The following is a 22,502-nucleotide window of genomic DNA, read 5'->3' as shown; positions in this document are numbered from 1 at the left end:
ATACATCATCGCTGTTTGGGTTTACCAGTAGCCTAGGGTTTTTGATAGAAGTTGTTAATATATTATTACACAAAATAGTTATTACACAAATCATGTATTTATTTATTTCAAATATATGACAATGGAATCGTTGGGGGAAAAAATAAGAAAACAATATAATATAATAATCACACACATTTTGTTTGATAGTTGAATATGTTGAAAATAAGCCTATAATACAACTCATATAATAAATCTCCCTATACCCATAGTAATAACTTCACAGCATTTGGTCTCAAGGTAAGACGAGGGGTACAACTTTAATTTGACCACATTGATCTAGGCTTGATAAGACACCATTAAATCCTAATTTAGACACCACCTAAAACATCCAGAAATAAGGTTTTATAGAGTATTTGTAGAGCCCTGAGAGTGTGTCTATGAATCCCAGTGAGACAGGGGGTCCTCAACTTCAGACACACAGCTCTCCTTCACAAACAAATCAGAAAACCAATCAATCTACCCACTCTAAAGTAATAAAAATAACCAAATATGAAAATAACCACATCTAGAAGTTCTATGATGCAAAACCCTGATGTGTGACGCGGGGATGACGTCTGATGTCAAGATGACACAGCGCCAGGGCTCATAGGTTGAGAAAGAGGGGGAGAGGGTGATGAGAGAGAGAGAAAGGGGGATATGGAAGGGGGAGAGGATGGAGGAATGGAGGATGAAGGAGGGAGTGGGGGGGGGGGGGGGGGGGGGAGTGGTCCTCTGACATCATTCTACCTCTTATATATTGAGGGAATGGAGCCCAGTGTTCTTCACTTCATTCATTCTACCTACAGCCAGGAGGACACAGTCACACACTGTCACTGACAGGAAAAACAGAACACAAGGAGAAACAGACTGAGTGAGTGCACTCCTTCTCCACCTCCACCTCCATCTCTGTCTCTCTTTCTCCATTTGACCCCTAACCCTATGGACTTGGGTCCTGCTTAGCTAGCTGGATTCAGAGTGTGGGATTTTCTCCAAGATGCAGACACAGTTGGCGTTTGTGCTTCTCCTCTGTTTGCCGTGTGGCGTATTATGTTCAGGTAAGCACGGGCTTCCTTTGGTATCCTTTCCTATTGATGATAATTGATTTGCTACCTTGCTGAGTGTTATATTGGTTGCATTGTCAACTGACTAGGTTTGATTTAATATTGAAAGAACAGGACATATTCTCAGAGACTACGGACTAACTGAATTCCTCTCAACTGAAACATACTTTTGCAACAGGTGGATTTCACCATGCACATTATAGTTATCTTGTCCATTCACATCCATTGATTACCCTGACATTCCTATCAAGAAGACACAACCTCTCTGAGATGTGCTCTGAAATAGTGGGTATCCTCTAAACCCAATGTTGTCAGATGATTTTGTTATTTATATGTTTTGAAAGTATTTAGAGTCCAGAAATGACATTATTTTATCAAATCATGTTTCTTTGAAATTCTACAAAATTTAATTCACCACAATTCAAAACATAAGTTTAGTAAGTTGAAGGTAATCTTCTTCAACCTACTTCATATGTAAAGTACACACTTGGAGAGTTGTATTACATTGCAGCAAAATTTGAATACAATAAATTCATTTTCAACACATTTTTGGTGTGCATCGTCCCAGTGGGGTAGATCTGCAGAGATACAGGGTGTGCATGGGTTTGTTCTAGCCCAGCACAGAACTATACATCTATCCATTTAATCAATGCCCTAGCCTAGTTGTCTCAGGTGTTTTACAGCTCAGACAGCCAATTGAAACTTTCCAGGATCAGGGTTTGTGGCCACTGGGTTAATTGATGCATGAACACACATCTGACTGTCTGCTCGTTGATTAGCTCTCTCTATTTCTCTATTTCTCTATTTCTCTCTCTCTCTCTCTCTCTCTCTTGCTCTTTCTCATCCTCTCTGTCTTGCTCTTTCTCTCCCCCCTCTCTCTCTCTATCTCCACCCCCCTCTCTCTTTCTCTCTCTCTCTCTCTCTGTCGCTCTCTCCCTCTCTCTCCCTCTTTCTCTCTCTCACTCTCCCCCCTCTCTCTCTCCCTCTTTCTTTCTTTCTTTCTTTCTCTCTCTTTCTCTTTTTGCTCTCTCTCTCTCTCTTCCTCTCTCTCTCTCTCTTCACCCCTCTCTCCCTTTCAAATCATACTGGCTAAAACAACCTGTTTTATACCGTATTTCCGAGAGTATAACCATGACGTGACAGTGTTCTCTGTTTGTTACAGTCTTTATTATAGCCAGTCTTGGAGAGCCCTCATTCAGTCTTTATTACAACCAGTCTTGAAAAAACCTGGGCACCTTGGGTGTTTAGTGATCCTTACTAATTATACCTCAATTACATAAGCCCTTTAATCCTCTCCGAAAGAAACAGCACATTGTTCCGTTGAGCTTATTAAGCACATAGCTCTGTCGTAGAAATGAACTGATGTTACTGTAGGGTGTGGGCGAGGGGGAGGAGAGGAATCCGATCTAGCAGCACCCAAAACAGCCGTAGCCCTTTCCAGCAGTCAAATGACCAAATCACCCTCTAGTGGCCTCATGGGTGGACTGTTATTAATATATTTCATAATTAATAAACATATATATATATATTATTCAACTGCAGAAAATCCAGTGTTTCTACCTGTGTGTCAAACGGTTTTGTTATATTTCAGTCTTCTGTGATGTATATAAAGTGTCATATTGGGATGCAAACTCAAAATTGAATACATTTCAACTCTATATCTGACATGGTACAGGTGTCTTCTTTTTTTACGCCCATAACCATGTCTGTAAAGTGTATACTTTTGTTTCAAAGTAGATTTGTTTAAGACTACCAAGAAACACTCTGTGTGATCCTGATTTAACCCACTGCAGTATTAACTTCCTGGCTCAAGGAGCAAAAGGGATTTGATTGAACATCTAATCAAAGTTTGGTTTTTATCTGAACTCTGTGACACGCTTCAAAATGGATGTCATAAATCTTTGAGCTTTTCTTGGTTGAGCTTTATTGCACCTTTAGCTGATGTTTGAGGGTCAGGCTCTAACAGAAAGTTGTTAGGCTTCAAATCGGCTTGATTAGGCTATGAGGTCTACATTTGCACCAAACAAATCAATTCCATTGGATAAAGCTGTTGAGGGAAATGCTAGAACAACATTAAGTCAAGGTGATAGAAACCAAGTTTTTATTATGGATTGGAGCACAAAATACCTGAATGATACCTGTATGATACCTGTATTAGTATTGTTACATGCCTACCTGTATGGTACCTGTATGATACCTGTATGGTACCTGTATGATACCTGTATGGTACCTGTATGATACCTGTATGGTACCTGTATGATACCTGTATGGTACCTGTATAATACCTGTATGATACCTGTATGGTACCTGTATGATACCTGTATGGTACCTGTATGATACCTGTATGGTACCTGTATGATACCTGTATGATACCTGTATGGTACCTGTATGGTACCTGTATGATACCTGTATGGTACCTGAACAACATTAAGTCAAGGTGATAGAAACCAAGTTTTTATTATGGATTGGAGCACAAAATACCTGAATGATACCTGTATGATACCTGTATTAGTATTGTTACATGCCTACCTGTATGGTACCTGTATGATACCTGTATGGTACCTGTATGATACCTGTATGGTACCTGTATGATACCTGTATGGTACCTGTATGATACCTGTATGGTACCTGTATAATACCTGTATGATACCTGTATGGTACCTGTATGATACCTGTATGGTACCTGTATGATACCTGTATGGTACCTGTATGATACCTGTATGATACCTGTATGGTACCTGTATGGTACCTGTATGGTACCTGTATGATACCTGTATGGTACCTGAACAACATTAAGTCAAGGTGATAGAAACCAAGTTTTTATTATGGATTGGAGCACAAAATACCTGAATGATACCTGTATGATACCTGTATTAGTATTGTTACATGCCTACCTGTATGGTACCTGTATGATACCTGTATGGTACCTGTATGATACCTGTATGGTACCTGTATGATACCTGTATGGTACCTGTATGATACCTGTATGATACCTGTATGGTACCTGTATGGTACCTGTATGGTACCTGTATGATACCTGTATGGTACCTGTATAATACCTGTATGATACCTGTATGGTACCTGTATAATACCTGTATGATACCTGTATGGTACCTGTATGATACCTGTATGATACCTGTATGGTACCTGTATGATACCTGTATGATACCTGTATGATACCTGTATGGTACCTGTATGGTACCTGTATGGTACCTGTATGATACCTGTATGGTACCTGTATGATACCTGTATGGTACCTGTATGGTACCTGTATGGTACCTGTATGGTACCTGTATGATACCTGTATGGTACCTGTATAATACCTGTATGATACCTGTATGGTACCTGTATGGTACCTGTATGATACCTGTATGATACCTGTATGGTACCTGTATGATACCTGTATGGTACCTGTATGATACCTGTATGGTACCTGTATGATACCTGTATGGTACCTGTATAATACCTGTATGATACCTGTATGGTACCTGTATGATACCTGTATGGTACCTGTATGATACCTGTATGATACCTGTATGATACCTGTATGGTACCTGTATGGTACCTGTATGGTACCTGTATGATACCTGTATGGTACCTGTATGATACCTGTATGGTACCTGTATGGTACCTGTATGGTACCTGTATGATACCTGTATGGTACCTGTATAATACCTGTATGATACCTGTATGGTACCTGTATGGTACCTGTATGATACCTGTATGATACCTGTATGGTACCTGTATGATACCTGTATGGTACCTGTATGATACCTGTATGGTACCTGTATGATACCTGTATGATACCTGTATGGTACCTGTATGGTACCTGTATGGTACCTGTATGATACCTGTATGGTACCTGTATGATACCTGTATGATACCTGTATGATACCTGTATGATACCTGTATGGTTTCTGTATGATACCTGTTTGGTACCTGTATGATACCTGTATGATACCTGTACATCAGTACTCCAACTCTTGTTTTGTGTCTATCTGACAGATGTTGACCAAGAACAGCGGGCGATAGAAGAGGAGCTATTGAGCAGTCTCTTTACTTCAAAGGTACTGTACTGCTTCCTCTTTGCACCTGTCAGATCTGAGGTGTGTGTGTGTGTGTGTGTGTGTGTGTGTGTGTGTGTGTGTGTGTGTGTGTGTGTGTGTGTGTGTGTGTGTGTGTGTGTATGTGTGTGTGTGTGTGTGTGTGTGTGTGTGTGAGTGCTCTTTCATGGGGGCTGGATATAGACCTGTCCTTTAGATATGTCATCTTCCTCTCTGGGTTTCCGTTTCAACTTGAATTGTCTCATTGTTGATTCTAATTGTTCATAGTTTCACAGATTTCTTTATTAGGATATATGATCTTTGAAAAAAACACAAGGTTCAATCTAGTACAGTCAATAATCTTCTAATGCACCAGTAAAGCTTTCAAAATCACTTTTTCCAGTCACTTCAATACTTTTCGACTCACACCTGCATAAACACTCACACATGCATATACACACCCACACGCACGCGCGCGCACACACACACACGTAATGGGAATTGAATTAAAAACGTTTTAAATTCATTCAAGTATAACATAATTATTACTTCTTCTATATGGGTATTTATCATGGAACTAGAACTAGAGGAGCCTGGAGACTGATTACCTGAGCTAATACCTTTCAGATTGTCTCTGACAGCAACATAGCGCCGTGCAGCCGACACGCACGCACACACACACGCACACACGCACACGCGCACACGCGCACACGCGCACACGCGCACACGCGCACACACGCACACACGCACACACGCACACACACACACACACACACACACACACACACACACACACACACTCCCTACACCCCACTCTCAGTCTGATAATGAGGCGGACACACTGAGACATGACTATGACAAATAAACTCTTGTGATTTATGGTTTATAAGGTTCCTTGGAGGGCTGATTGTAATAATAGGTCGCCAGATGAGTGATGGAGTGCTCAAGAAGACACTGGATAGACAGTGTTGTATTAGACAGTGTTGTATTAGACAGTGTTGTACTAGACACTTACCTTTTTATTTTTCCTCTTTAGATGATACACACATTACACATGGTTCCTCTTTAGATGATACACAGATTACACATGGTTCCTCTTTAGATTATACATCCATTACACATAGTTCCTCTTTAGATGATACACACATTACACATGGTCCTCTTTAGATGATACACAGATTACACATGGTTCCTCTTTAGATTATACATCCATTACACATAGTTCCTCTTTAGATGATACACCCATTACACATGGTTTCTCTTTAGATTATACACCCATTACACATGGTCCTCTTTAGATGATACGCAGATTACACATGGTTCCTCTTTAGATGATACACACATTACACATGGTTCCTCTTTAGATGATACACACATTACACATGGTTCCTCTTTAGATTATACACCCATTACACATGGTTCCTCTTTAGATGATACACACACTACACATGGTTCCTCTATAGATGATACACAGATTATACATGGTTCCTCTTTAGATTATACACCCATTACACATGGTTCCTCTTTATATTATACATCCATTACACATGGTTCCTCTTTAGATGATACACAGATTACACATGGGTCCTCTTTAGATTATACACCCATTACACATGGTTCCTCTTTAAATGATATACAGATTACACATGGTTCCTCTTTAGATTATACACCCATTACACATGGTTCCTCTTTAGATGATACACACACTACACATGGTTCCTCTATAGATGATACACAGATTATACATGGTTCCTCTTTAGATTATACACCCATTACACATGGTTCCTCTTTATATTATACACCCATTACACATGGTTCCTCTTTAGATGATACACAGATTACACATGGGTCCTCTTTAGATTATACACCCATTACACATGGTTCCTCTTTAAATGATACACAGATTACACATGGTTCCTCTTTAGATTATACACCCATTACACATGGTTCCTCTTTAGATGATACACAGATTACACATGGTTCCTCTTTAGATGATACACACATTACACATGGTTCCTCTTTAGATTATACACCCATTAAACATGGTTCCTCTTTAGATGATACACAGATTACACATGGTTCCTCTTTAGATGATACACAGATTACACATAGTTCCTCTTTAGATTATACACACATTACACATGGTTCCTCTTTAGATGATACACAGATTACACATGGTTCCTCTTTAGATTATACACCCATTACACATGGTTCCTCTTTAGATTATACACCCATTACACATGGTTCCTCTTTAGATTATACATCCATTACACGTGGATCCTCTTTAGATTATACACCCATTACACGTGGTTTCTCTTTAGATTATACATCCATTACACATGGTTCCTCTGTCGATTATACACCCATTACACATGGTTCCTCTTTAGATGATACACAGATTACACATGGTTCCTCTTTAGATTATACACCCATTACACATGGTTCCTCTTTAGATTATACACCCATTACACGTGGTTTCTCTTTAGATTATACATCCATTACAAATGGTTTCTCTTTAGATTATACATCCATTACACATGGTTTCTCTTTAGATTGTACACCCATTACACATGGATTCTCTTTAGATTATACACTCATTACACGTGGTTCCTCTTTAGATGATACACACATTACACATGGTTCCCCTTTAGATGATACACACATTACACATGGTTCCTCTTTAGATGATACACACATTACACATGGTTCCACTTTAGATGATACACAGATTACACATAGTTCCTCTTTAGATTATACACCCATTACACATGGTTCCTCTTTAGATTATACACCCATTACACATGGTTCCTCTTTAGATTATACACCCATTTCACATGGTTCCTCTTTAGATTATACACCCATTACACATGGGTCCTCTTTAGATGATACACACATTACACATGGTTCCTCTTTAGATGATACACAGATTACACATGGTTCCTCTTTAGATTATACACCCATTACATGGTTCCTCTTTATATTATACATCCATTACACATGGTTCCTCTTTAGACTATACACAGATTACACATGGTTCCTCTTTAGATTATACACCCATTACACATGGTTTCTCTTTATATTATACATCCATTACACATGGTTCCTCTTTAGATGATACACAGATTACACATGGTTCCTCTTTAGATTATACACCCATTACACATGGTTCCTCTTTAGATGATACACAGATTACACATGGTTCCTCTTTAGATTATACACACATTACACATGGTCCTTTTTAGATGATACACAGATTACACATGGTTCCTCTTTAGATTATACACCCATTACACATGGTTCCTCTTTAGATTATACACCCATTACACGTGGTTTCTCTTTAGATTATACATCCATTACACATGGTTTCTCTTTAGATTATACACAGATTACACATGGTTCCTCTTTAGATTATACACTCATTACACATGGTTTCTCTTTAAATTGTACACCCATTTCACATGGTTCCTCTTTAGATTATACACACATTACACATGGTTCCTCTTTAGATTATACACCCATTACACATGGTTTCTCTTTATATTATACATCCATTACACATGGTTCCTCTTTAGATGATACACAGATTACACATGGTTCCTCTTTAGATTATACACCCATTACACATGGTTCCTCTTTAGATGATACACAGATTACACATGGTTCCTCTTTAGATTATACACACATTACACATGGTCCTTTTTAGATGATACACAGATTACACATGGTTCCTCTTTAGATTATACACCCATTACACATGGTTCCTCTTTAGATTATACACCCATTACACGTGGTTTCTCTTTAGATTATACATCCATTACACATGGTTTCTCTTTAGATTATACACAGATTACACATGGTTCCTCTTTAGATTATACACTCATTACACATGGTTTCTCTTTAAATTATACACCCATTTCACATGGTTCCTCTTTAGATTATACACACATTACACATGGTTCCTCTTTAGATGATACACAGATTACACATGGTTCCTCTTTAGATTATACACCCATTTCACATGGTTCCTCTTTAGAATATACACAGATTACACATGGGTCCTCTTTAGATTATACACCCATTACACATGGTTTCTCTTTATATTATACATCCATTACACATGGTTCCTCTTTAGATGATACACAGATTACACATGGTTCCTCTTTAGATTATACACCCATTACACATGGTTCCTCTTTAGATGATACACAGATTACACATGGTTCCTCTTTAGATTATACACACATTACACATGGTCCTTTTTAGATGATACACAGATTACACATGGTTCCTCTTTAGATTATACACCCATTACACATGGTTCCTCTTTAGATTATACACCCATTACACGTGGTTTCTCTTTAGATTATACATCCATTACACATGGTTTCTCTTTAGATTATACACAGATTACACATGGTTCCTCTTTAGATTATACACTCATTACACATGGTTTCTCTTTAAATTATACACCCATTTCACATGGTTCCTCTTTAGATTATACACACATTACACATGGTTCCTCTTTAGATGATACACAGATTACACATGGTTCCTCTTTAGATCATACACCCATTACACATGGTTCCTCTTTAGACTATACACAGATTACACATGGTTCCTCTTTAGATTATACACCCATTACACATGGTCCTCTTTAGATGATACACAGATTACACATGGTTCCTCTTTGGATTATACACCCATTACACATGGTTCCTCTTTAGATTATACACCCATTACACATAGTTCCTCTTTAGATTATACACCCATTACACATGGTTCCTCTTTAGATTATACACCCATTACAGGTGGTTTCTCTTTAGATTATAGACCCATTACACATGGTTCCTCTTTAGATGATACACACATTACACATGGTTCCTCTTTAGATGATACAGACATTACACATGGTTCCTCTTTAGATGATACACACATTACACATGGGTCCTCTTTAGATGATACACAGATTACACATGGTTCCTCTTTAGATGATACACACATTACACATGGTTCCTCTTTAGATGATACACACATTACACATGGGTCCTCTTTAGATTATACACCCATTACACGTGGTCCTTTTTAGATTATACACCCATTACACGTTGTTTCTCTTTAGATTATACATCCATTACACATGGTTTCTCTTTAGATTATACACCCATTACACGTGGTTTCTCTTTAGATTATACACTCATTACACATGGTTTCTCTTTAAATTATACACCCATTTCACATTGTTCCTCTTTAGATTATACACCCATTACACATGGGTCCTCTTTAGATGATACACACATTACACATGGTTCCTCTTTAGATTATACACAGATTACAAATGGTTCCTCTTTAGATTATACACTCATTACACATGGTTTCTCTTTAAATTATACACCCATTTCACATGGTCCCTCTTTAGATTATACACAGATTACACATGGTTCCTCTTTAGATTATACACCCATTACACATGGTTTCTCTTTATATTATACATCCATTACACATGGTTCCTCTTTAGATGATACACAGATTACACATGGTTCCTCTTTAGATTATACACCCATTACACATGGTTCCTCTTTAGATGATACACAGATTACACATGGTTCCTCTTTAGATTATACACACATTACACATGGTCCTTTTTAGATGATACACAGATTACACATGGTTCCTCTTTAGATTATACACCCATTACACATGGTTCCTCTTTAGATTATACACCCATTACACGTGGTTTCTCTTTAGATCATACATACATTACACATGGTTTCTCTTTAGATTATACACAGATTACACATGGTTCCTCTTTAGATTATACACTCATTACACATGGTTTCTCTTTAAATTATACACCCATTTCACATGGTTCCTCTTTAGATTATACACACATTACACATGGTTCCTCTTTGGATTATACACCCATTACACATGGTTCCTCTTTAGATTATACACCCATTACACATAGTTCCTCTTTAGATTATACACCCATTACACATGGTTCCTCTTTAGATTATACACCCATTACAGGTGGTTTCTCTTTAGATTATACACCCATTACACATGGTTCCTCTTTAGATGATACACACATTACACATGGTTCCTCTTTAGATGATACACACATTACACATGGTTCCTCTTTAGATTATACACACATTACACATGGGTCCTCTTTAGATGATACACAGATTACACATGGTTCCTCTTTAGATGATACACACACTACACATGGTTCCTCTTTAGATGATACACACATTACACATGGGTCCTCTTTAGATTATACACCCATTACACATGGTCCTTTTTAGATTATACACCCATTACACGTGGTTTCTCTTTAGATTATACATCCATTACACATGGTTTCTCTTTAGATTATACACCCATTACACGTGGTTTCTCTTTAGATTATACACTCATTACACATGGTTTCTCTTTAAATTATACACCCATTTCACATTGTTCTTCTTTAGATTATACACCCATTACACATGGGTCCTCTTTAGATGATACACACATTACACATGGTTCCTCTTTAGATTATACACAGATTACAAATGGTTCCTCTTTAGATTATACACTCATTACACATGGTTTCTCTTTAAATTATACACCCATTTCACATGGTCCCTCTTTAGATTATACACAGATTACACATGTCTCCTCTTTAGATTATACACCCATTACACATGGTTTCTCTTTATATTATACATCCATTACACATGGTTCCTCTTTAGATGATACACAGATTACACATGGTTCCTCTTTCGATTATACACCCATTACACATGGTTCCTCTTTAGATGATACACAGATTACACATGGTTCCTCTTTAGATTATACACACATTACACATGGTCCTTTTTAGATGATACACAGATTACACATGGTTCCTCTTTAGATTATACACCCATTACACATGGTTCCTCTTTAGATTATACACCCATTACACGTGGTTTCTCTTTAGATCATACATCCATTACACATGGTTTCTCTTTAGATTATACACAGATTACACATGGTTCCTCTTTAGATTATACACTCATTACACATGGTTTCTCTTTAAATTATACACCCATTTCACATGGTTCCTCTTTAGATTATACACACATTACACATGGTTCCTCTTTAGATGATACACAGATTACACATGGTTCCTCTTTAGATTATACACCCATTACACATGGTTCCTCTTTAGATGATACACAGATTACACATGGTTCCTCTTTAGATTATACACCCATTACACATGGTCCTCTTTAGATGATACACAGATTACACATGGTTCCTCTTTAGATTATACACCCATTACACATGGTCCTCTTTAGATTATACACCCATTACACATAGTTCCTCTTTAGATTATACACCCATTACACATGGTTCCTCTTTAGATTATACACCCATTACAGGTGGTTTCTCTTTAGATTATACACCCATTACACATGGTTCCTCTTTAGATGATACACACATTACACATGGTTCCTCTTTAGATGATACACACATTACACATGGTTCCTCTTTAGATGATACACACATTACACATGGTTCCTCTTTAGATGATACACACATTACACATGGGTCCTCTTTAGATGATACACAGATTACACATAGTTCCTCTTTAGATTATACACCCATTACACATGGTTCCTCTTTAGATTATACACCCATTACACATGGTTCCTCTTTAGATGATACACAGATTACACATGGTTCCTCTTTAGATTATACACCCATTACACATGGTCCTTTTTAGATTATACACCCATTACACGTGGTTTCTCTTTAGATTATACATCCATTACACATGGTTTCTCTTTAGATTATACACTCATTACACATGGTTTCTCTTTAAATTATACACCCATTTCACATTGTTCCTCTTTAGATTATACACCCATTACACATGGGTCCTCTTTAGATGATACACACATTACACATGGTTCCTCTTTAGATGATACACAGATTACACATGGTTCCTCTTTAGATTATACACCCATTACACATGGTTCCTCTTTAGATGATACTCAGATTACACATGGTTCCTCTTTAGATTATACACCCATTACACATGGTTCCTCTTTAGATTATACACCCATTACAGGTGGTTTCTCTTTAGATTATACACCCATTACACATGGTTCCTCTTTAGATGATACACACATTACACATGGTTCCTCTTTAGATGATACACACATTACACATGGTTCCTCTTTAGATTATACACACATTACACATGGGTCCTCTTTAGATGATACACAGATTACACATGGTTCCTCTTTAGATGATACACACACTACACATGGTTCCTCTTTAGATGATACACACATTACACATGGGTCCTCTTTAGATTATACACCCATTACACATGGTCCTTTTTAGATTATACACCCATTACACGTGGTTTCTCTTTAGATTATACATCCATTACACATGGTTTCTCTTTAGATTATACACCCATTACACGTGGTTTCTCTTTAGATTATACACTCATTACACATGGTTTCTCTTTAAATTATACACCCATTTCACATTGTTCCTCTTTAGATTATACACCCATTACACATGGGTCCTCTTTAGATGATACACACATTACACATGGTTCCTCTTTAGATTATACACAGATTACAAATGGTTCCTCTTTAGATTATACACTCATTACACATGGTTTCTCTTTAAATTATACACCCATTTCACATGGTCCCTCTTTAGATTATACACAGATTACACATGTCTCCTCTTTAGATTATACACCCATTACACATGGTTTCTCTTTATATTATACATCCATTACACATGGTTCCTCTTTAGATGATACACAGATTACACATGGTTCCTCTTTCGATTATACACCCATTACACATGGTTCCTCTTTAGATGATACACAGATTACACATGGTTCCTCTTTAGATTATACACACATTACACATGGTCCTTTTTAGATGATACACAGATTACACATGGTTCCTCTTTAGATTATACACCCATTACACATGGTTCCTCTTTAGATTATACACCCATTACACGTGGTTTCTCTTTAGATCATACATCCATTACACATGGTTTCTCTTTAGATTATACACAGATTACACATGGTTCCTCTTTAGATTATACACTCATTACACATGGTTTCTCTTTAAATTATACGCCCATTTCACATGGTTCCTCTTTAGATTATACACACATTACACATGGTTCCTCTTTAGATGATACACAGATTACACATGGTTCCTCTTTAGATTATACACCCATTACACATGGTTCCTCTTTAGATGATACACAGATTACACATGGTTCCTCTTTAGATTATACACCCATTACACATGGTCCTCTTTAGATGATACACAGATTACACATGGTTCCTCTTTAGATTATACACCCATTACACATGGTCCTCTTTAGATTATACACCCATTACACATAGTTCCTCTTTAGATTATACACCCATTACACATGGTTCCTCTTTAGATTATACACCCATTACAGGTGGTTTCTCTTTAGATTATACACCCATTACACATGGTTCCTCTTTAGATGATACACACATTACACATGGTTCCTCTTTAGATGATACACACATTACACATGGTTCCTCTTTAGATGATACACACATTACACATGGTTCCTCTTTAGATGATACACACATTACACATGGGTCCTCTTTAGATGATACACAGATTACACATAGTTCCTCTTTAGATTATACACCCATTACACATGGTTCCTCTTTAGATTATACACCCATTACACATGGTTCCTCTTTAGATGATACACAGATTACACATGGTTCCTCTTTAGATTATACACCCATTACACATGGTCCTTTTTAGATTATACACCCATTACACGTGGTTTCTCTTTAGATTATACATCCATTACACATGGTTTCTCTTTAGATTATACACTCATTACACATGGTTTCTCTTTAAATTATACACCCATTTCACATTGTTCCTCTTTAGATTATACACCCATTACACATGGGTCCTCTTTAGATGATACACACATTACACATGGTTCCTCTTTAGATGATACACAGATTACACATGGTTCCTCTTTAGATTATACACCCATTACACATGGTTCCTCTTTAGATGATACTCAGATTACACATGGTTCCTCTTTAGATTATACACCCATTACACATGGTCCTCTTTAGATGATACACAGATTACACATGGTTCCTCTTTAGATTATACACCCATTACACATGGTTCCTCTTTAGATTATACACCCATTACACATGGTTCCTCTTTAGATGATACACAGATTACACGTGGTTTCTCTTTAGATTATACACACATTACACATGGTTTCTCTTTAGATTTTACATCCATTACACATGGTTCCTCTTTAGATTATACACCCATTACACGTGGTTTCTCTTTAGATTATACACCCATTACACGTGGTTCCTCTTTAGATTATACACCCATTACACGTGGTTTCTCTTTAGATTATACACACATTACACATGGTTTCTCTTTAGATTTTACACCCATTACACATGGTTCCGTTGGGGATCAGTTTGCTAATATCTGTTGAAATAGGTTGACTATTGTTTCCATGACACTTGTTGGTGATCTTATTTGGCAGCAGTGGTGTGCAGTGCCAGCAGTGGTGTTAAACAACAGTTTATTATTTAATTAGTATCTGTCATGTCAGTCTTTAACTGCTGCATGCATTCCCACATATTTTACTAAACAGAATAGAAAAGAGAGGAATTAGAACAGGGAATTAGACGGAAGCTCGCGTTTGAATTCAAAGGTAATATCCGACATTTGCAGCGTTTACCGTGAGCCGACATTTACAGTGTTGACCGTGAATGCAGTCTCCGCTGACGCGGGAACATTGCGTTTAAATTTTCGTCAAGCTGTTTCAGTCAATCAATTGGTGAGTAAGGTGAGATAAACTTATTCTGGATAAACCAGTAGCCAGTGTCTTAAAGGAATAGTTAATTTAATAATGGCTGGTGTAGTAATCTAGCCAGTGGATAATCTCGGCACCCATAACTGTCATGAAAGACTAGCCATTGACAGACAATTCAATAGAAAATTGGGATGGGCCATTTAAAATGGCAGTTAGTCACTCTGCTGGGGACGCAGGCATTATTGGACCATTCCTGCTCCATAAACACAGGATCCGTCCCTCAGTCCCTCATTGATTAAGTGACACTGAGCGAAAAGATACTGACGAAGGACGAGACACAATTAAAAGTGAACCTACCACTCGTCTCACAACTCAGTGTGTTAATAAACTGTTCATTAGGAAGTAAACAAGACCTCATTTGCAATTGTTGGGTTCTCTAAATGTTAATATTGTCAGGAACTCACAACACTATCCAGCCAGACCGAGGTGTCCTTTCTGTCTCGTCTCTGGAGTGGTTTATGGCTCAGAATGCTCGGTACGATACACATCCACTCTGTGCCATTTCTCCCCCCTGGCCTATAAAATCCATATGTAATATCTAACAACTCCTCTCTCAACAATGACTATGCCAGGAAATAAAAGTGCTATCCTATGCCATCTATAAAAGCAAAGCTGATAGGTGAGATGGGATTTGAGATGATTTAGAAGCTCCAATCTTATATTCCTTATGACTCTGTTCATCATTGTCAGTGACACCCGGGAGGGAGTCTGGGCTGTGCGCTGTTATGGAGTCGGCCCACGCACAGGGGTCCCCACAGGCAGCGGCAGGGGCTTCACACCATCCAATACCACACGCTCAAACTAGACTATGATACAGCAGGCTTGGAGCTAGATAAGGTTAAGATCTGATCTGTTGCCATGAATTGTGAGAGGGAGCAGAAAGCACAGATATTCACACACACGCACGCACACGCACGCACACACACAGTCTTACACAGCACAGCTAACCTTGTGGGGACATACAATTCAGTCCCATTCAAAATCCTATTTTCCTTAACCCCTAACCCTAAGCCTAACCCTTAACCCGTACCCTTACCCTAACCTTAACCCGAACTCTAACCCTAACCCAAAAACCTAACCTAACCTTAACCTAAACCGAAACCCTAGCTCCTAACCCTAACCCTAACCCTAAACCTAATTCTAACCCAAACACTCATCCTAACACTAACCCTAAACACCCTAGAAATAGCATTTGACCTTGTGGGGACAAACAAAATGTCCCCAGTTGGTCAAATTTTTGTTTGTTTACTATTCTTGTGGGGACTTATGGTCTCCACAAGTATAGTTAAACACGTACACACACACATGCACACACACACACACACACACACACACACACACACACACACACACACACACACACACACAGTCTTAATTATTTCTTATCGTCTCCCACATGAAACAGAGCAAGCAGAACGCCCCCTACTGGCGTGTGTCCCTGGTGAATGTGTGCAGGATGGTGAACAGCCTGATAAACAGCCGGTTGTGGAGAGAACAGGTGGAGTATAACACTGGGGAGGAGCTGGGGGAGAGGCTGGCCTCCCTGCCGGAGCCCTTGGATGAGCTCCTCGATCTACAGCACATCTGCAGAGTACTGCAGCCCCGAGAGGTGAGGGACGGACACAGGGATGCATGCATACATAGTGTACACTGGGATATACAGAAGCTAAGGACTGGATTCGGAGGTGTCGGAGGTGGAACTGAATTAGAGCTGTCAAATCCACAAGTGGCTCGTTGCATTACCTTATCGCCGACGCTGCCATTGTGTGCAGCGAAACCACACCCGACTATAATCCAACAAATCCCATGCAGACACGTTACAAGTTCATACACTCGAATTAGACTGACAGGCTACAATGCTCCCATCCAAATTAACATGAAAACATGCATTAGCCTCACATCAACGGTTTGACATTTCAGAGTCATTATTTCTACCATGGATAGAGCCTTCACTGTCTAGTACCATTTTGAACTTCTAGCTCAGTAGGGATAATAAGGAAGGGATTGGTTTGTGACACAACACAGCAGCCGCTCCCCGATTTGTCAGCTCATACCACAGTTACACCTCCATTACCGTCAAAGCATCAGCTCGATCTGATTGAATCAGGCCACATACAGGGATGACCATACCGACACCTACAATGATAGAGGCTGATACACAGCAAAGAGAGCAATTTTCCCCATTTGAATAGAAAACACACACACACTTTGCATACACACATATTGAAAACAAGCACAGGGATGAGCATTATAGGTCTACAGAGAGCAGTGCGCACACAAAAAGACATATAAACAGGGCCACACACATATCGCTCACCCACGATGAGCATCTATCCCTGGGCCCTGCACAGCGCTAAATACCCACGATGAGCATCTATCTCTGGGCCCTGCACAGCACTAAATACCCACGATGAGCATCTATCTCTGGGCCCTGCACAGTGCTAAATACCCACGATGAGCATCTATCTCTGGGCCCTGCACAGCGCTAAATACCTACGATGAGCATCTATCTCTGGGCCCTGCACAGAGCTAAATACCCACGATGAGCATCCATCCCTGGGCCCTGCACAGCGCTGAACACCCCTCGTTAAACACCTATCCTTCTCCTCGTCTGTTTTCTCAAGCTTCTCCATCACGTTGATGTGCACACTGTCAGCTTCTCCATCACGTTGATGTGCACACTGTCAGCTTCTCCATCACATTGATGTGCACACTGTCAGCTTCTCCATCACATTGATGTGCACACTGTCAGCTTCTCCATCACGTTGATGTGCACACTGTCAGCTTCTCCATCACATTGATGTGCACACTGTCAGCTTCTCCATCACGTTGATGTGCACACTGTCAGCTTCTCCATCACGATGATGTGCACACTGTCAGCTTCTCCATCACATTGATGTGCACACTGTCAGCTTCTCCATCACGTTGATGTGCACACTGTCAGCTTCTCCATCACGATGATGTGCACACTGTCAGCTTCTCCATCACGATGATGTGCACACTGTCAACTACACAGCTCCTCACACATCATGATCAAGGTCTCTACGGCCTGACTATACAGATGACCTGTTTTCTCACGAATGGAAGAAAATACACTAAACACTTATTTGAACCACAGCTGCATAAAGTAGGTACAAACCAACCATTATCTGGTGTCAAAATTATTATTATTATAACTGCGCTCCAAATGGCACCCTATTCTTTAAAGTGCACTACTTTTGACCAGAGCTCTATGGGACTTGTCAAAAGTAGTGCACTATACAGGGGAACATAGGGTGTAATTTGTGTTTTCATGGCCTTATGCACCAGGAGTAGCTCATTACAAAGCCTATTCCCCCTCAGGAGACTGAAAAGATTTGGCATGGGTCCTCAGAACCTCAAAAAGTTCTACAGCTGCACCATCGTGAGCATCCTGACCGGTTGCATCAACGTCTGGTATGGCAGCTGCCCGGTCTCCGACAGCAAGGCACTACAGAGGGTAGTGCGTACAGCCCAGTTCATCACTGGGGCCAAGCTTCCTGCCATCCAGGACCTCTATATCAGGCGGTGTCAGAGGAAGGCCCTAAAAATTGTTAAAGACTCCAGCCACCGTAGTCATAGACTGTTCTCTCTGCTACAGCACGACAAGCGGTACTGGAGTGCCAAGTCTAGGTCCTCAACTGGCAGCTTCATTAAATAGTACCCTCAAAACACGTCAACAGTGAAGAGGTGACTCCGGAATGCTGGCCTTCTAGGCAGAGTTCCTCTGTCCAGTGTCTGTGTTCTTTTGCCCATCTTAATCTTTTCTTTTTATTGGCCAGTCTGAGATATGGCTTTTTCTTTGCAACTCTGCCTAGAAGGCCAGCATCCCGGAGTCGCCTCTTCACTGCTGATGTTGAGACTGGTGTTTTGCGGGTACTATTTAATGAAGCTGCCAGTTGAGGACCTAGACTTGGCACTCCAGTACTGCTTGTCGTGCTGTAACAGAGAGAACAGTCTATGACTACAGTGGCTGGAGTCTTTGACAGTTGAGGACTTGTTTAGGACTTGTTGAGGACTTGTGAGACGTCTGTTTCTCAAACTAGACACTCTAATGTACTTGTCCTCTTGCTCAGTTGTGCACCAAGGCCTCCTACTCTATTATATTCTGGTTAGAGACCGTTTGCGCTGTTCTGTGAAGGGAGTAGTACACAGCGTTGTACGAGATCTTCAGTTTCTTAGCATATAGCCTTCATTTCTCAGAAGAAGAATAGACTGACAAGTTTCAAAAGAAAGTGCTTTGTTTCTGGCTATTTTGAGCCTGTAATTGAACACACAAATACTGATGCTCCAGATACTCAACTAGTCTAAAGAAGGCCAGTTTTATTGCTTCTTTAATCAGTTTTCAACTGCAATAACATAATTACAAAATGGTTTTCTAAGGACCAATTATCCTTTTAAAATGATAAACTTGGAGTAGCTAACACAACGTGTCATTGGAACACAGAGGAGTGATGGTTGCTGATAATGGGCCTCTGCGCCTATGTAGATATTCCATAAAAAATCTGCAATTTCCAGCTGCAGTAGTAATTTACAACAATAACAATGTCTACACTATATTTCTGATCAATTTGATGTTATTTTAATGGACAAAAATGTGCTTTTCTTTCAAAAACAAGGACATTTCTAAGTGACCCCAAACTTTTGAACGGTAGTGTACATGTACATATTACCTCAATTACCTCGACTAACCAGTGCCCCCGCACATTGACTCTGTACCGGTACCCCCTGTATGTAGCCTCGCTATTGTTATTTTACTGCTGCTCTTTAATTGTTGTTGGTTAAGGGCTTGTAAGTAAGCATTTCACCATAAGGTCTACTACACATGTTGTATTCGGTGCATGTGACAAATAACATTTGATTTGATTATTCTGTTTTTCTTTACAGCTGCTTGACAACTCTCAAGAGTACCTTGACGCCGATCAAAACAGTGACAACCCGCTCAAAAGGAAATCACCGTATATTTTTAAGAGGCAAGTGAAAAACACCAAAGCTCGGAGGCCGTACATCTTGAAGCGGAGTACATTTTACTGACGAGGAGAAAGAGGAGAAAGACACTATACATTCTGTGGATATGTGACCATACGTGCTCTCTGTTGTAGTGTTATTACTGATGTTTCCGCAGTGTTTTGTCCATACAGATGATATCTCAAATCTGTGTCTGTCACTATATGTCTCAAATCACATTCTAGGCCCAATCCTGCTCCAAAAGAGAGGACCAATTTAAATAAAAGCATACAAAAGCAGTAAGCAAATGTGTATCTTTTGAGAGACTTTGTATTTACTATATTTGTTCACTCCATGTATTTTCTTTCCAATGTGATTAAACAATACATATTTCAAAACCACTAAGATGTGACAGTGTTTTTTCAGAACTCTAGCTGTTCATAATAGCAAACATCAGGAGACTGAAAAGATTTGGCATGGATCCTCAGATCCTCAAAAGGTTCTACAGCTGCACCATCAAGAGCGTCCTGACCGGTTGCATCACTGCCTGGTATGGCAACTGCTCGGCCTCCAACCAACCGCAAGGCAATACAGAGGATAATGAGTATGGCACAGTACATCACTGGGACCAAGCTTCCTGCCATCCAGGACCTCTATACAGTGCCTTGCAAATATATTCATCCCCCTTGGCATTTTTTGTTGAATTGTTGAACTATTTTGTTGAATTACAACAATTTAAATATATTTTTACATGGATTTCATGTAATGGACATACACAAAATAGTCCAAATTGGTGAAGTGAAATAAAAAAAATCACTTGTTAAAAAAATTCAAAAAATAAATAAATAATGGAAAAGTGGTGCATGCATATTTATTCACCCCCTTTGATATGAAGCCCCTAAATAAGATCTGGTGCAACCAATTACCTTCAGAAGTCACATAATTAGTTAAATAAAGTCCACCTGTGTGCAATCTTAGTGTCACATGATCTGTCACATAATCCCAGTATTATGTAATAATACCAGTATACACCTGTTCTGAAAGGCCCCAGAGTCTGCAACACCACTAAGCAAGGGGCACCACCAAGCAAGTGGAACCATGAAGACCAAGGAGCTCTCCTAACAGGTCAGGGACAAAGTTGTGGAGAAATACAGATCGGGGTTGGGTTATAAAAATATATCCAAAACTTTGAACATCCCACAGAGCACCATTAAATCCATTATTAAAAAATGGAAAGAATATGGCACCACAACAAACCTGCCAAGAGAGGGCTGCCCACCAAAACTCATGGACCAGGCAAGGAGGGCATTAATCAGAGAGGCAACAAAGAGACCAAAGATAACCCTGAAGGAGCTGCAAAGCTCCACAGCGGAGATTGGAGTATCTGTCCATAGGACCACTTTTAGCTGTACACTCCACAGAGCTGGGCTTTACAGAAGTGTGGCCAGAAAAAAAGCCATTGCTTAAAGAAAAAAAGAAGCAAACA

General features: G+C 39.2%; 1 protein-coding gene across 1 annotated transcript; it reads left to right on the top strand.

Annotated features, from left to right (window-relative positions):
• Positions 1 to 805: 805 nt before the first annotated feature.
• On the top strand, positions 806 to 21,412 carry nts (neurotensin). The gene is made up of 4 exons (XM_036958964.1): positions 806 to 1,076; positions 5,088 to 5,149; positions 17,457 to 17,660; positions 20,957 to 21,412. The coding sequence occupies exons 1-4, from the start codon at positions 1,016 to 1,018 to the stop codon at positions 21,101 to 21,103; spliced, it is 474 nt and encodes a 157-aa protein (XP_036814859.1). The 5' UTR covers positions 806 to 1,015; the 3' UTR covers positions 21,104 to 21,412.
• Positions 21,413 to 22,502: the final 1,090 nt, after the last annotated feature.

Source organism: Oncorhynchus mykiss, chromosome 2, assembly GCF_013265735.2.
Source record: "Oncorhynchus mykiss isolate Arlee chromosome 2, USDA_OmykA_1.1, whole genome shotgun sequence".
Classification (NCBI taxonomy): domain Eukaryota; kingdom Metazoa; phylum Chordata; class Actinopteri; order Salmoniformes; family Salmonidae; genus Oncorhynchus; species Oncorhynchus mykiss.
The sequence above is the reverse complement of the archived record's forward strand: the minus strand, read 5'-3'. Positions and strand labels throughout refer to the sequence as shown.